Source organism: Notolepis coatsorum, assembly GCF_963971535.1.
Source record: "Notolepis coatsorum genome assembly, chromosome: 7".
In the NCBI taxonomy this organism is placed as follows: domain Eukaryota; kingdom Metazoa; phylum Chordata; class Actinopteri; order Aulopiformes; family Paralepididae; genus Notolepis; species Notolepis coatsorum.
The window spans coordinates 93827582-93845865 of NC_140171.1; the positions used below are offsets into that span (position 1 = coordinate 93827582).

The window sequence follows — 18284 nt, forward strand, 5'->3', positions numbered from 1 at the left end:
TCCCCCCGGTTAAAGTGTCCCCTTTGCTTAAAGTGTCCCCCCGCTTAAAGTGACACCCCCTCTTAATGTGCCCCCCTCCGCTTAGTGTCCCCCCGCTTAAAATGTCCCCCCCGCTTAAAGTGTCCCTCTTAAAGTGTTCCCCCGCTTAAAGTGTCCCCCGCTTAAAGTGCCCCTGCTTAAAGTGTCCCCCGCTTAAAGTGTCCCCCGCTTAAAGTGTCCCCCCCCCATGTTGAAACCAAACCGATGCCTGAATTTCAATAAGGCCGAGAGCTCTGCTTCAGCTGACAGAGAGAGACCGATGAGCCCACACCGAAGCCTGCGTACAAGGGCTCCGAGAACTGGGCCTTGAACCTGTGGATCAGCTCCATGGTCTCATGCGCCACTGAGTAGAAGGCCACAACGTTGCCCGCAAAGTCCAAGTAGACGCCGATCCGCGTGGCCCTGGCAGCTTCTGGCAGGTCCTGGTCCACCTTATTGTGCCAGGCGGAGTAGCCGGCGTCGGAGCAGAGGAGGCTCCAGGACTTGTCGTTGTAGCCCAGCAGGCTGTGGGAGTTCTTGCCCTTGCGGCTGATGCTCTTGTAGGCGACTGCGAGGGAGAACTCGCCATTCCACTCTGCCTCCCAGTAGAACCTGAAGCCGGACAGAGCCTCCCGGCACAGCACCTGAATGGTAAATGGTAAATGGTAAATGGCTGCATTTATATAGTGCCTTTATCCAAAGCGCTTTACAATATGTTCCTCACATTTTACCCATTCACTCACACATTCACACACAGATGGCGGAGGCGACCATGCAAGGTGCCAACCTGCTCATCAGGAGCAGTTAGGGGTTAAGTGTCTTGCTCAAGGACACTTCGACACGCTGCCCGGGAGGAGCGGGAATCGAACCGGGAACCTCCGGATTACCAGACAACTGCTCTACCTCCCGAGCCACTGTCGCACCTGAATGGCGAATGAATGGCACTCCTTGTAAAGCCTCGTTTTCCCAAATGTATTATCCTCAGGGAATCCTATATTTTTTGTTAATCAAATAGCTAAAAATAAACTCCACTACTGGATCCTACACTGTGAACGGAAATAATTCTATCCTTGAGGTGAGGGCACATGACTCGCCCACAATCAACACAGCATACAGCTTGATGCACAATACAACATGTACGCACATGTAATAAAACTAAGTAAGAATATATATACAGACCCAGCTCTTCAAAATCACACCTCTACTGCAAGGGCGCAGTGTTGTTAACGCCTCGTTAACAGCACTGCCAGGTTAATGGTGCATGATTACCGCAGTAGCAGAGCAGAGCAGAGCTCAGAGTCCTAAGAGCTGCATCTGTAAATGAAGACGGGAACGTGTACCATACCTGTGAGAAGCCATCGAAGCGCTCCGGGTGGTCGGCATAGAATTGGCTGGATTTCTTTCGGGTCACTTTCTGGTTCCCTTCAGACAGGACCAGCTCTTTATAGACTGTGTTTGGATCAAATGTCATCTTACAGGCATCTGAGAAAAGAAAAGTTTAGTATAATTTTTATTATGACACATTATGTCTGAGGCTAAATAGATATAGCATGAAACTAACAGTGCCAGTGTCTGAGGATAAATGATGCTGAGCATGAAATGAGCTGATGACTAATTATCTTCAATCTATTTCAAAACACGAAAACATATGGTTATCCTATAACCATAGTTATATGAGTATAGCGAGCGCTCTGCACTCTAGTGAAACTATCCCTTTATCCAATCTAGCACTGTATAATTTTCCTCCACATGTACACACCCATCCACCTGGCCACACCCATATCCGCTCCTCTACATAAGCGGGGTCGTGGCCACACTAACAGCTCCTTCCCAAGTCTTTCACCACCGAAGGCGAAGACCACGGGGTCCTCAGTGAGTCAGTGCAGAGTCTTTTCCTCTTCTTATCCGAAGAAAAAAGGGAAAAAAAGGCAACACACGTCCCTCTTCAGAACAGTGTTTACCAGACACAGCGGTGTCGGCACCAAGCCCCTCGTTGAACGCGAGCTATAGCCGACCTGAGCATGGAGATATTCTCATAACAAACACCAAGCTCACCTCCCTCGCACCGGGTGTTTTTCATCTTTTTGGCGAAGACATTATCGCTGTATTTCCTCGAAAAATCGTGAGAGAGAAAACAAAGATATAATGTCAACGCAGCTCCTTTTCTCCAATAACGTAACTCCTTTCCAATAACTATTTCGGCATCTAACTAAAGTGGTGTATACAGTCACTTTTCGGTGGTGAAAATAGGGAAGGAGCTGTTAGTGTGGCCAGGACCCCGCTTATGTAGAGGAGCGGATGTGGGTGTGGCCAGGCGGATGGGTGTGTACATGTGGAGAATAATTATTCAGTGCTAGATTGGATAAAGGGATAGTTTCACTAGAGTGCAGAGCGTAAGCTATACGATAATATAACCATGGTGGTGAAAAGCAAGTCAACTCCCAAGGAGTCAGGTAATCATGAGCATGTAACTTTGATACTTTTGATACAAAGAACTTGTGGTTCTTTGGTATTTGGTATATTTTGTGTTTGTGGTATTTTTATAGGTAAGTTTTAACATTCAAGTGAACATCAGTACCTCACATTACATCAGACTTCACCAACATGGTGGTGAAGTGAACAAGGTGAATTATACCTCTCCATTGAAGCCGATATACAATAAATGTTTGTTGGCAGGATAGCAGCTCACTCAAGGTTGGCTACTTCACCTTGGTAATGATACTACTCTACATATAACACACTTATATACTTATATACCGTATGTTTATTGTTATTCTGACACTGGTCTGAATAATACGACTACTTACATCTCAGGAAGTCTGCTCTGCTTTTTGGCTCCTGAAAATCTGCTCTTGAAGGCGCTAAGTGGAAAACAAATAAGGCAGGCTTAGAAGAAGAGACTTTATTTTATGATAGGTGATATCCTATATTTATATTATGTAACGGTTGTGACAACGTCACCTCAAACTTTGATGCCCCGAGTGGGAGTTGAACCCCGGTCTCCCACACCGCGGGCAGCAACACAGACCGCTATACCAAGAGGTGAATTCACTTCTTTGTACCATGTCTATGCATCTTTTGAGGATGTGAGAGTGAGTTTAACCCATAGCACCGCTACTCACCCCAGCCCTTCTTGACTGCGCTTCACGATACCATCCGTTACATATATATATATATATATATATATATATATATATATATATATATATATATATATATATATATATATATATATATATATATATATATATATATATATATATATATAGGGTATAGGGTATAGGTTTAGTTTGGGAGGGTATAGGTTTTGTTTGGGAGGGTCTATATATATATTAACGGTACACAGTGTAATGTTAAATAATCACTCGGTTGGTTTAGTAAACACTCTTTATTCAACATCAGGTATGGGTTGACTCGGAACACGACTGCATGCTTGCCGGCTACTCGCGGGATGGTCCTGCACATGCTCCGTCATGTTGTAGGCTGACTCGTATTACACAGGTATCCTGCACCGCGTAATCTAGTCCCTGATGTTACTAGACATAACATTACATCTTCCCTCCTTTGAGTAGCTTAACCTGAGGGAAGTAAACCAATTAAATTATCTAGCAGTCCATGGAATATGACTACAATATTAACTTTAGCTATTTTAATTAACATATTATTCTTATTATTAACGTTAGTGAATGCTTTTAGAGTTTCTTTTCAAACCCTGTCACATGAACCTGAACTAGACTCCCGGGTCAGACTACCGGTTGCCCACATAGGTGGCGAGGATTATTCTGCCTCATTGGCAACCTACGCACTCACTATATAGTCTTTCAGGTGAAAAAGTCTTTCAGATGTGATGGCTTTTTAACCACTCTGCCTCTCAACGTGGTGACCGTGGCTGGTGTCTGGATTGGTGTCACCGTCTCTTGCTGTCGTTCGTCTGCTTCCTCCTCGATTACCCCGTCTGCTTCCTCTTCCTCCTCATGCTCGGGCTGGGGAAGTGGTGAAGTCAGCAGACGCAGGTGTCGCCTGTTCCTACGAAGAACACCGGGACAGTTGTAGTCCACCCTTTTTGATTGTCAAGTTTGACAGCAACAGGGTCACCTGGCTTGAGTAGGCGCAATGGGCGGCTTGAGTGACGTCTGTCATAGTGGTGTTTGTAGGCAGCCTTGGCTCTGGAGTCTGCTGCCCTCACCAGTCTGATGTCTGGCCACCGGGGAATAAGCTTTTCCTCCAATATGGGTACAGGGGTACGTATCTGGCGGCCCAGCATCAATTGGGCTGGACTGTATCCTGTTGCCTGGATGGGAGTTGCTCTGTAGCTGAGAAGAGCGAGTGCTGGATCCTTCTTTTTCAGAATGTGTTTAGCCGTCCTCACTGGTCTCTCAGCAGCTCCATTTGCTTGTGGGAAATGTGGGCTCGTTGTGACATGGTGAAAGTCATAGTCCTTTGCAAACTGCTGAAACTGATGTCCACAGAACTGAGGCCCATTATCCGTCACCAGGGTCGTGGGACAGCCCCACCTTGCAAAGATGGCGCTGAGGCGAGACCTCACTGTGGCGCTTGTCATGTCTGGTAGGTAGACGAGGTCGATATACCTTAAGAAGTAGTCGACTACAACCAGGTCGTTTCTTTTGTCCACTTCGCAGATATCCGCAGCCACTCTCGACCAGGGTCTGTCGGGTAGAGGCGTCGGCATGAGCGGCTCTCTGTTCTGGGTGGGTTTTGTCACCTGGCACTGCTTGCAGTGTTCAATCCACTTCTGCAGGGCTTTACCGACGCCCGGCCACCAGACGCTCTGCTTGGCGCGCTCACGGCACTTCACAATGCCCATGTGGCCGTCGTGCAGTCGTTCCACTTTTGGGAATAATGATTCTGTTGCCATAGATGAGCAGGTTGCGGCATACTGAAAGGGAATCTTTTACTGCATAGTAAGGCATGATGCTGCTTGGCACTTTGGATGCGTATCTTGGCCAGCCATTTCTCACAAACTGTATCACCATCTGTAGCTCTGGGTCTTCTTTTGTGCACTCTTTAACCTCATCCAGACGTGAACTTGACATTGGCCATGCTGCCTGTGTGGCTTCCTCTAGAGCCGCTATGTCGTCTGACAGCTCAACCGTCTCTAGGTGCAGCGCTGCAGAAGGATGCCTTGAGAGCGTGTCTGCTACTACAAGCAGTTTGCCTGGGACATACACCGCTTTCGCGTTGAATCGCATCATCCTCATGAGCAGTCATTGACAACGAAGTGGCACTGCATCAATGTCTTTGAGGTTGAAGAGTGGGACCAATGGCTTATGGTCTGTTTGAATGGTGAAGTTGTACAGGGCATATAGGTATTTGGAGAACTTTTCACATGCCCAGACTGCCGCCAGACACTCCTTCTCAATCTGAGCATATCTTGTCTCAGCATCTGTCAATGTGCGAGAACAGTATGCGACTGGCAATAATTGTCCACTGTGATTTTGAAGGAGAACACCTCCTAATCCATAGCTGCTGGCGTCGGCACTTACAACTGTCGGCTTGCTGACATTGTAGAAGGCTAGTATGGGCGCCTCAGTCAACATCTGCTTGACTTTAGTGAAAGCCTTGTCTTGTGCCGGGCCCCACACCCATGCTGTGTCAGCTTTCAGTAGGTCATTGAGTGGGTGTGTGACATCTGCTAGGTTGGGCAGATAGCGTCCAAGATAGTGCACCATGCCCATGACCCGCTTCAGATCTGTGGTGTTTCCAGGTGGCTGGATGTTTCTTATGGCCTCCACTTTTCCCATGTCAGGCCTGACACCACGCTTGCAGCGACTGCTACCAGACATTGACCTGGGACTTATAGGAACCCAAGGGGGACAACCTACACTACCCTGGTACTTTGATTAATGTATACTCAGTAGATAGTAAATTATAACACTACCTCATGCATACTGCACCTTATGTGACACTGCGAATAATGTGAATATTCCTCAGCTAGTCGGATAGTAAATTATATTGACCATATTGATCAAATTGTTTACACTGCCTGTGTTGTCTTTTACTACCTGTATACTGTGTTGTTTTACTACCTGTACCCCTCCCCCCTCCCCCCATGCTGCTATGATGCCTGAATTTCCCCAAGGGGATCAATAAAGGAATATCTTATCTTATCTTATCTCTCTTATCTTGTCAACGATGTGGCCTAAAAACTGGACCTGTGACTGTCTCAGTTTGCATTTTTCTTCGTTGAGCTTCAATCCAGCATCGCTTAGCGTTTTCAGTACCGTCTTCAGGCGTTGGTCATGCACCTCTGTGGTTTCTCCATAGACTATTATGTCGTCCATGAAGGCTGCTGCACCTGCGTGGTCCTTGAGAAGATTATTCATCTCCCTCTGAAAGATTTCTGGAGCGCTGGATATACCAAACGGAAGGCGGTGGAAGAAATATCTTCCGAATGGCGTGATGAACGTTGTTAATTTGGCACAGTCTTTTTCCAGAGGAATTTGCCAAAATCCTGTAGCAGCGTCCAGCAGTGAGAACATGCTTGAACCGGCCAGCTTGGGGAGTATATCATCTAGAGTCGGTAAGATGTACTTCTCTCTCTGCACGGCTTCGTTGAGGTGATTTAGTCCCACACATATTCTCACTCGACCATTCTTTCGTGGCACAACCACCATCGGGGCACACCATTCAGTTGGTTCTGTTATTTCCTCAATAACTCCACATTTGACCATCCGCTGAAGCTCCTCCTTCACTTTAGGGAGTAAGGGTACAGAGACCCTGCGAGATGTGTGGACAGAGTAGGGTACTGCACCTTCTCTCAGTTTTATTTTAACTGGAGTTGTTTTTAAAAGTCCCACTGACTCGCTGGGTACCACTGACTCACTGGGCACATTTGTCACATTTTCCATTCTCTGTATGAGACCCATGGCTACTGACACTTCTCTGCTCAGTAGGTTGTTGACTGTGGGACCTTCCACAACATGTATGTCGAAGCAGTACTCTGTCCCTTTGTGACAAGTGAATGTTTTGAACTTGCCGTTGTTAATTAGTCTGCCTCCTGGACCATCCAAAACAGTATGTGTATACACCAGCTTCGGCCTTGTCACCAATGCGTCATAGGTGTGTTGAGAAATAACACTGGTGTCAGCTCCACTGTCTATCTTAAACTCAACCTCACCTTCCCGGAGTTGCAGTTTTATTGGCCATGGCTTATTAGAGTCCTGCACAGTGATAGAGCCCAAGAAATAATTACCATCAGGTTCGGTTTGCTTTTCTGCATACACATCACTGACTTGTAGAGTGCGACACACAATAGCATAGTGGCCTCTCTTACCGCACTGCGACACTCAGCACGTCTGGCTCCGCACATATCACTCTCGGCGTGCTGGTTGCCGCACCTGTCGCAGTTGCCTTGAGCTGCATTTCTTGTGCCCGCGTGCTGCTGCTGCCTGGGGGGTCTGTAGCTGCCTCTCCTCTCCGGTTGAAATGCGCCTCTCGGCCGCACGGAGTAGGCTCGTCTTTGTGTGTGCGTCACCTCACACAACTCTGTGGCTCCACTCTGTTCGGAAATCTGTCCTTTGATCTGTTCCGACTGCCTGGCGTGTCTCTGCATGCCCTCTCTAGGTTTAAATCCGACATCATTTGAAGCTTTTGTGACAATTCTTTATCCAATACTCCTATAACGATTCTGTCCCTTACATTTTCATCTTTCACAGTTCCAAAGCTGCACGTGTTCGCCAACTCGTGTAAACAGCGGATGTATTCCTCCATGCTTTCTCCGTGCTTCTGTGCACGCTGGTGTAACTTTGCTTGCTCGTGTATGACGTTAACTTTCGGCACAAAATATTTGTCCAGTTTGTCCAGCACAATTGCATATACTTTTTCATCTCCGTCGGCTGTATAAACGAAGGTCTTGACGATCGATTCGGCTTCACTTCCGAGCGCGTACAGCAGAGTGCACACTTGCACTTCTTCGTCCTCCTTGTCTAATTTGGTTGCGATTCTGTACCTGTGAAATCTGCGTTTCCATTCAGGCCACTGCTCCGGATGGCTGAAGTCCAAACTGCTTGGCGGTGGGAACTTTGCCATGGTTGACTTCTGACACCATGTAATGTTAAATAATCACTCGGTTGGTTTAGTAAACACTCTTTATTCAACATCAGGTATGGGTTGACTCGGAACACGACTGCATGCTTGCCGGCTACTCGCGGGATGGTCCTGCGCATGCTCCGTCCTGTTGTAGGCTGACTCGTATTACACAGGTATCCTGCACCGCGTAATCTAGTCCCTGATGTTACTAGACATAACATTACACACATAAGCCACGGTTTGGTACGTACCTCGGTATTGCGGTCACGGTTCGGTACGATTTCGGTACAACAGGAAAAAAATATTTATAATTATTATTATATATTTATAATAATTATTATAATAATTATTATTAAATATAATAATATTCTATAGGCTTGCCGTAGTAGTCAGTGATACTGGTGTAATTCTGTGTTCAGGCATCCACTGAGTAAATAAATTGCCTACTGCACCTTTAACAACAACTTAGTTTCAGTTTCACTTGTAGAGAGGATTTAACTTCACTAATTCTGTCCGCTTGTCATCTGAGACGTATTCGGCATATGGCTGGATGTACCGCACCGTGACGGCCGTACCGTAAATTCGCGGGACGAATACACGTACCGTTACACACCTCTAATATATATATATAGGTATAGAGGGCGGCTGATTGGCAAGGCGCTCGCCACTAATGCAGGAGACGCTGGGTTCGAGCCCAGCTCTCGGCGTTGCTACCGGCTGGCCGGTCATTCATACTAACACAATTGGCAAGTGTTAGAGGGTGGGAAAGCCGGTGGGTGGGGATTGGACGTTGTGGACAGCGACTCCTACAGGTCGGTTTGGTGACGCCGGTGCGGTGGAAGCAGGAAGTAGCGGGGGCAGCGTGAGCCTCCCACGCGTTACTCCTCGCCACTGAGAGTTTGAGCTGCTGCGGTGAAAAGATGCGACAGGCTGCCTCCTCGTGTACCGGAGGGGAGACGTGATGCAAGGCTTCTGTCCTCACTACAACCAACCAGTGGGAGGCATAGTCTAGCAACGTTCAAGACAGGGGAGGGAAGAATTGGAAAATACGAAATTGGGATGGGAGAAAAAATTGAAAATGGGGAGAAAAAGTGGATACAAAAAAAAATATATATAGGTATACCCTCCCAAACAAAACGTTAGGTTATGACTATAACCAAGTTCTGTTAGTATAGCGACGCTCTGCGTCACACTCTGCACTGTCCTCGCACACGTGCACACGCACTGAATAAAGACCACAATGTACCTTTAATCCCAATATTTGTCTGACCACACCCCTATCAGCTTACCCATATAAGCAGGGGTGGGGCCACCCACTCGCCTCCTTCCCAAGCTTTCACCACAAGGCGAGATCAAGGGCTGCAGCGGCGTCGGACGGCGAGCGTCGCTATACTAACAGAACTTGGTTATAGTCATAACCTAACGTTCTGTATCGTATTAGCTCTCGCTCGGCGTCACTCTCTGCACAAGGGAGGCCGAGCGAGAGCCATCGGCCAACAAATACACCCCGCTGAAAGCCCCCCACAACCATCAGAACAGGGAGGGCCGAGCCCCCCCGACCCACCCTAATGGAGGGCACCCCCCCTATTGGGGGCTTCACGGGAGGGCGACGGACCCGACCGTGCGAAGAGGCACTCAAGCAACTCAACGCACAGGGTGAGCAGACCGTGGCTTGACCCCACGACTACACACACGCACAACCCGCATGCCACCCGGGAACGAACGGAGGAAACAACCTCGTTACTGCCCCCAGAATCACGGGGTCAAGGGCAAACCCAAGGCCGTAGCAGCGGAGCGCGAAGGAAGACCCAGACCCACCAAAGGGACTGGACCCCCTGGAACGGGGGCCCGGAGAAGTCCATGATGCCAGCATCAAGACCCCACCAGGTGGGCACTTAGTGACCCCGCCCCCCACATCGCCGTATTCAGCCGAGCGGGCCCTGTCCCCCCAATAGTACACCGCCTGGCACACTGACCCTGCAGAACAGGCAGTCAGCATGGCCGTAAGCACACAAAAAAGGTTAACCAACGGAAGCAGGCAGCGCAAAGGGGAAAAACCAGGCAACAGGCTGTTTACCCTAGCCTGGAGACTGCGGACGAGACAGGCGCCAGAGGGGACAGCTGAACACAGCCGCCCCGGCGGAAGGGGCGTATGCTGGCGTTGTTGCATGACCAAGCCTCCATTTAAAAAAAAAAACCCACCCAGAGGGGTTGAGGCAGAGAAGGCTGACACGATTGGCAGACGTCATGAACGTGCAGGGGCACCCTCAACCGGTGAACCCGGGAGTTGACACTGCTCCAACACACCAGGGAATCAACCACCTTGGTGTTACCCAAAGCGGCGGTTGTTCCTATAACCCCTCAAGAAAAAACTCCAAAACACACCTGCGAGTATACACCGGCTATACCGCAGTACAAGTGTTTCAGTTTTCAAAAAGGGTTAACCCAGGCATACGGGTCGACGAAACATTACTTCGGACCGGGCCTGGCGATACGGGAAGCACAGGGTCACCAGAGGAGGTCAAAGACCACCCCAACAGGCCCCTCTTCGCCATGCGTGAGAGAAGAGCGAAAAATAATGGAGAACCAGCCCCAAGCACACCGTACTAGGTATTCCCAGGCGGTCTCCCAACCAAGTACTAACCAGGACCAACCTGTGTAGCGGCCGAGATCCGACGAGATCGAGCGTGTACAGGTCGGCATGGCCGTAAGCCATTACGACAGTGCTGAGTAAAAAATTTACCCAACCAGGGTCTCCATAGCGCTTAACCCTGTGACACCCGGACCGACCTGGCATTTTTCCCCCTGAAAAAAGCCCAAGTCCCTCAGGGTACCAGAACAGCAGATCTGCATCCCCGGCGGACAACGGGTTCAACTGATCCGGACCAGCGTGACCAGAACCAGTCCCGTGCCATAACCACGCCGACATGCCTACTCCAGGAGAAAGGGCAGATATGCGTGTTGATCTTAACATGAAAAGAAGGCACCACCCAGACCCCTCTACATATGTTCAGATCCATTCCGTCATCATCCCCCAGACATGAACGAGAATCCGTCGATAACCAACCCAGGTCGTGGGATGTGGTCGTCGGAAGAGGAAAAACCTCCATCCCAGTTGCTTTATAAAAACGCCGTTTTAACCTCAAGCAACCAAGGCGTGCCAGTCAGTCGCCTGTTTACAGCGAGCTAGCACTATACGTGCGTCGGGACACACCCACATCAATGAACAGGCTATTTAGACCTGTCATTGAATCCCCAAGGCGCCCAGGGGAACGACAAGAGGGGTGTGACACTTCCTAACTCCAACTCTTTTTTAATAGAAAAGAAGGAAGCACCAACAGTATGTATCCCAGTCTACACAGCCGGGGGTACAATTTTTTCACATTTTTACATCCCACCACCCTCCCATAGGAAGGAGACGGGAATCCCCAGAGAGACTTCCCACGCGAGCTGTACAGATTGAAAATAATATATTGCACCTTGAGCCATGTAAAAAATTGGTTTTAGGGCTCTCCGGGGAAGAGGCACTGAACCCATGCACACTCAATAATCGAATTGAATCGAATACATACACAATAGAATAGGACACCTTCTAGAGGGTCCACTCACCTTGACAATCTGAGGAGGAGGCGCTGTACTCTGAAGGAGGCTCCCTCACATGGAAGGAGGAGTCCGAACTCACAGAAGGCCCGAATAGGCGCTTGGTGAGGAGGAGCCCTGACCACCCCCCGAAAACAGATCCATCACATGGACCTGAACAGCACACGGAAGTCCTACCAACAGAGACGCGCACGGTGACGTACTCTATGGCGGGGGAATTTCTGCGGTGCACACGCCCAATATTCCAGGCCGTGGGACAAGGAAACTCCCCCCCCCCCTCACCCCGTAACATGCCGAACCGCAATGTGACAGGAACCTCGAAGGACAGGGGGTGTACCCCTGACCAACAGAAAAAAGGGGGAGAGGAAAGGTTACCAGTTCACCCCTTTACGACCCCACACCCATGATACGATGTAATGACAAAAAGAGAGTATGACACAGTCATAGTCAGCTCTATGAAGCGTTTGACAGCTTCACACAGCGCATGAGCTAACCTGCTATCTGATTTTTACTAAGGAAAAAACACAGAATAGAGAGGGCTCTCTAAGAGCCCTGGTCCAAACTTACACATGTGCTTCTGTGGCCAGTCCAACCCAGTTGTAGGTCACATGACACACACAACCCATCATCACCTACAAAAAATGGCAAAAACACTCTACAGAGGAACGCCGTTTTTCATAATGAGAGAATACATAATTCTCGATTAGTATCGGCCACAGGCCTTGCTAAGCACACACGAAAGCGACCAACAATCTTTTCTTTTAGGAAAATAAAGGTTCTCCAGCAGATTTAGCACAACCTCAGCAATCAAGCTAAGGGTTACATCGTATCCCTACCACACATTGACACAATGTAGTGCAACAACATGTCTGATAGGAGGATGAAGAAGTCCCCAGGGAACCGGGGGGAAACACAATCCTCCTACTTTACCCTTAATACGGCCAGTTAAAACAGGAAAACCTGTTAATATGTGAACACACTGTTCATTGTCATTACAGGCTGAGAAAAGAATATTCTTTACTCATTTGTCACTAAGCATAGCTTTATAGGTTAGTTAACCCCCTTAGTTGTGAGTACACGGTACATATAAACACACATGATGTTTCTCAACACAACAAACCAGATCATTTTCACATCTGAAACAACAACCCGATTTGCACGGAGAAGCTAAATACCTAGTGACAAGACAATTCACACACAACTCGCGTCGTATCCTAAATGTAGTGCAGTAACACTCGTTTTGGAAAACATCGTTATTTACAAAACATTTAGAAGGGAAAGCCAGAAGAAGTGTACAAGGTCTGGTCAGACCTGGGCCCCGTTCCCCGTACCTGGCTAACTGAGTTAGCCGGATAATCTCCAGCATAGCCTGACTTAAGCCGGACCTTTCTGTTCCCCGACGCTCGATTGTCTAAATCACCATGACAACAGATCAAAAAGTTTGAGCCTGGTCGGGAGCAGGGTTTAGTTCAGTTAGCTGGATGAACCATGGCCACGCCCCCGCAAAGAAATGCCAGCTCGCTCCCTGAAATATTTCTCACAGTCTAGAACCATTATACCATTCTGAATTATGTTTTTGTGCTTCGTTTTCCTAGAGGGGGCTTTTGAAATGTATAATAATAGAACTAAATGCTGATAATAAATCATATTGAGCCTATAGATTTACTTTGTCCTAAATAAAATAATGCACGTCATATACGGCGCTCGGAGTCGCGATACACGCTGCATGTGGTTATTTTAATAACGGCGCATTGCAAATGTGAATCCCGCAGGGATATTTTTAATGAATTAAACCTATCGGCCGTTTGGCTCTGATTAGTTTCATATATTCTCCGCTGTAGATTTGCTTAACGAAGCGCCCGGATTGTGTTTCATTCAAGCATAAAATTGAAGTGTCTATGCGTGGATTGTGGTTTTTGTGTGATATTGTAACTGGGATAAAAATGTCTGATGAGATGCGCTGTTTGACGGATTTGAGAAATTGAATGAGCCGTTGACGTCACATTAATGCATTTGAGAATAAAGAGATAAACCCCGCGTTTCCAATATAATCTTTTTGGAATATAATATTAATGATTATACGCAAAAGTAACCTAGTTTTAAGTTAAAATATTATAAATCTACATGCATTGAGGATGTCATTCTTTATATAGTTCTCAACGTGCACCAAATTGAATTATTCCTACATTGCAAAAAGAAGAAAAAGACTAGAAGAAGTGGGATTCGAACCCGGGCCGTCTGCGTGAAAGTCTAAATGACCAACCGTCACACCACAGTGCAGATAAGTAAAACATCCACCATACATCAATCAATGGGTAAGAGAGCCGTATCCTTATTCTGAAACAGTTGAACTAATTATTTTCGCTAGCAAGATCTCATTTGATTATCCATTCCATAAACCTACTGCCAGCAGGCAAGTTTAAAGAAATATAATCTGATTGATTGGGGTAATGAGGGACTTAAAATTAGCCTATAGATTATGCATTTAACTTGTCGGCGAGGCTATTGAGCCGTACTGCAATCTGTTAATAAAGTTTTAAATCAATTAATCAATCAATGCCGTTAGAAAATCAGGATCTCTGCTATCGATACTTGCTGGCTTTTCAACTGAAGCGGCTGCGCGCACTTATCCTGGGTCTCTAGTCTGGTTCGAGTTAACGAGACTGAATCCACCTTCGAGGAACAGGAAAATCCCGGCTTCAAACATCGGGTTAATTGAATCTGGATAATGGGACTCTTGATCGACTTAGTTGAACCAGGTACGGGGAATAGGGCCCTGGCCTACCCGGAGCGTAGATCAACGAAGTGCAGTCTCAAGACACCGTAGAAAACACAGCCGTCCTGTGTTGTTCGATCTGGGCAGCGTCGCCGCTCCAACCCGTCGCTACGGTCCCCTTTGTTGACGCAGGCTTTGCCGTCCTGGCCCAGGGCAGGTTCGACGAACATCCTCTGTCAAAGATGACGTCGTAGTCAAGAGTGTTTAAAACATGTTATAATCAAAGCACGTTCAACAGAGTAGCATTAAGCTAACGGCCGCTCCAACCGTCGGTCGCTACTGCCCCTGCCCGCGAGACGCCGAACGAACGGCGCACGCGACCAGAGGGGAGCTCGCGGCGGCGCGCGAGGAGCCGGAGCTACCCCGCGCTGGGCCTTAGCAGCAAGCTAACGTTTCCTAGTGATCACAGCAGGCTAGCGCCGCAGCTAACAGCTGACTGGCTAACAGTAGGCCCAACCTATGTAGGCCACGCAGTGATCACAGCAGGCTAACGCCGCAGCTAACAGCTGACTGGCTAACCGTAAGCTAAGCAGCTATCACCTGAACTTGTACACAATGATATAACACTCACCCAGACAGGCCGCCGTTCTGAAACCCTCCTCACTTTATAAGAGAAAAGAGAAACAAGATGTCAACACAGTTTTACAACGGTGATTTTACCAACACCCGACGGAGCCAGCACAATACCCAACTGGCCTGTGTAGCTGACTTGAACACAGATCTTCCGCTATCGAACATCATTGCCCATATCTCCTCGTGAGGGAATACTCTCATTTGGATATGAAAGATGGGGCCTTAACACGGTGACAGAGAGATATCCACTCGTCCAGAAACCACAGGGATCACCAGTGTTAATGGTCGTGGCCCACTAGTTAAAACTATAATGGGCTTCAGACCAAGGTCTTCTGTCGCCTAAGAGGCTGAACAAAGGACCCTAGCCTGGGGCCGGTTTTCATAAACATTGTCAATTAGCCCCCATAGCACTAACAGACAAGTGGAGCCTGCCAGCAAAACATAACTCACCAAACCCGGAACCCACCGCTTCTCACAACAGCGGCGCGTCCTACAGCCCAGCTGTGTCTTTACCGCAACCAGCACACAGCAAGGACTGCAGTTGGAAAAGCATGTAGCGGCGCGAACTCCCAATACGAAAACCGTGGAGGATTTTTAGAATGATCATCATCTTCCAGACACTCCAGTACGAAGACAATATCGCCGTATTTTCTCGAAAATAGTGAGAGAGAAAATAAAGATATGATGTCAACGTATACTGGTTTTCCAACTCTTCTCCTACCATCACATCACTTCAAGTGTGGGGATCTACCGAGGCACTTCCTTGTGGTGAAAGCGAGAAGGAGGCGAGTGGGTGGCCCCACCCCTGCTTATATGGGTAAGCTGATAGGGGTGTGGTCAGACAAATATTGGGATTAAAGGTACATTGTGGTCTTTATTCAGTGCGTGTGCACGTGTGCGAGGACAGTGCAGAGAGTGACGCCGAGCGAGAGCTAATACGATACAGAACCTATACCCTATACCAGGGGTGTCAAACTCATTTTCACAGAGGGCCACATCAGCATTATGGTTGCCCTCAAAGGGCCAAAGACAGAATAAATGTTAATGTAATGTAAAATAAATGTAGCTACTCATTTACATATTGTTAAACATGTTGTTTCTGTATTTATTACTTATTCAAGTTATAAATATTGCATATGCATTTGCATAGATGTAAAAATATATGTTAGCTTATGTTATTTTAACAAAAAAAAATTGTTTATCAGAACCCCATATTACTCCATCAATCAATGATCAAACCATTCAAGTAAATAACAAAGAAGAATATCATCAAATACAAGCTATGACATTAAGTTTGTTCAAAACCTTTTTGTCACAGTCAAGAGGGGCAGAACTAACACCTGTGAGCTGCAAAGAACACGTGGGACAGATGTAGCAGATGTTACAAAAACAAATGGCTGCACACAACCTTGCAGAGGCCATACATCCAACTAATGGAAGATAGTTTAATTAACTTTAATTAACAGATTGCAGAATGGGTACAGTACAGTACAGCTCAATACACACAATTGTTAAGGGGATGCAGACCAGAGAAAGACTTTCGACTTGTTTACATAAGGGTCCCCCATTTTCAATTCATAATGAAATTGCTATTATGTGTCTGGATGAACACAAAACTGTAACTGTACTCAAAGATAACAAAATAAGGGTTGTCTCAGTTCACAACTATATTGGTCAAGTTTTGGGTGGGACTTGTTTGCGTCCCTACAGCTTCTTATTCAATTGAGCGAGATGCTCGGTTATGTCACACAGCCAGCTTGCATCTGACAGTTCAGACAATATTTCTTCAACCCTTTGTTACCTATTCCGCCTGGATCTTTTTTGTATTTTGGGCTGTAAAATTGTCAAAGAATGTCTGAGGAGTAAGTGCTTTTGGCTTTTTTCCTTTGTTACTTCATCAATACCTCAGATGTTCAACACACATGTATGTGTAAGAATGTGTAATAACTAAGGCTGTCAAAGCTTTATTAACGCATTAACCCACAATTATTTTAACACCGCTATTTTTTAACCCAAGATTAATGTAAAAAAAAAAAAAAAAAAAATGTAACTAGAGCTCTTGGGGGGCCACATCAAATGACGTGGCGGGCCGCATTTGGCCCGCGGGCCGTGAGTTTGACACCTATGCCCTATACCCTCCTAAACAAAACATATACCATCCTAAACAAAACATATACCCTCCCAAACAAAACCTATACCCTATACCCTCCTAAACAAAACATATACCATCCTAAACAAAACATATACCCTCCTAAACAAAACCTATACTGTCCTAAACAAAACCTATACCCTCCTAAACAAAACCTATACCCTCCCCAATTAAACCTATACCCTCCTAAACAAAACATATACCCTCCTAAACAAAACCTATACCCTCCCCTACCTCTCACCCTCAGGGCCCCGTTCCCCATATGTGGCTAACTGAGTTAGCTGGATAATCTTCAGGATAACTTGACATAAATCAGGCTTTTCGGTTTCACGAAGCAGGTTTGTCTAAATCACTTTGGCAACAGATCGAAATTTTTACCTGCTCCAGCGCAGGTTTAGTTAAGTTAGCTGGATAAACTGGCCACTCCCTCGCAAAAAAATGCCAGATCCCTTCCCCAGAGATCCCATTATACCATTCTGAATTATGTTTTTGTGCTTAGTTTTTCTAGAGGGGGCTTTTGAAATGTAAAATAATAGACCTAAAATGCTGATAATAAATCATATTCAGCCTATGGATTTACTTTGTCCTAAATAATGCACATCAGCTATACGGCGCACGCAACACACACTATGTGGTTATTTTAATAACAGAGCATTGCAAATGTGAATCCCGCTGCAATATTTTTTATGAATGAAACTTGGATCATATCGGGCGTTTGGCTCTGATTCGTTTCATATTCTCCGCTGTGGATGTATTTGCTTAACCGGAGCGCCCGGATTGTGTTTCATTCAAGCATGAATTCAAGCATAAATTGAAGTATCTTTACACGTGGATTGTGGATGTGAATTACGAGGAATCTGAATCTGTGGATTGTTGAATTGTATCACTGTCACATGTTATTGTGATATTGTAACTGGGATTAAAATGTCTGAGGAGATGTGCTGTTTGACGGACTTGATGACGTGGACGTGACTTGAGAAAAGTGAATGAGCAATTGCAAGCCTTTGACGTTTTGATGAATGAATTTGAGAAAATGCATTTATCTGTTCAAGCACTGTTATCTGATGATGAAAAAGAGGGTGATGAACATGACTGGTATAAACCAAAGGTTAATCAATT

The 18284-nt window shown here is 46.7% G+C and overlaps 1 protein-coding gene across 3 annotated transcripts in view; it reads right to left on the reverse strand.

Annotated features, from left to right (window-relative positions):
* Nucleotides 1-224: 224 nt before the first annotated feature.
* ftr84 (finTRIM family, member 84) overlaps nucleotides 225-18284 on the reverse strand; it is a 68690-nt gene continuing 50630 nt past the window's right edge. For all 3 annotated transcript variants that reach the window (XM_084318857.1, XM_084318856.1, XM_084318855.1), the window contains 3 exons: nucleotides 2826-2879; nucleotides 1364-1500; nucleotides 225-662 (listed from right to left, as the gene is read on the reverse strand). In XM_084318857.1, the coding sequence (XP_084174983.1) occupies nucleotides 255-662; nucleotides 1364-1500; nucleotides 2826-2879 (599 nt within the window). In that variant the 3' untranslated portion in view covers nucleotides 225-254. The remainder of the gene's footprint in view (nucleotides 663-1363; nucleotides 1501-2825; nucleotides 2880-18284) is intronic.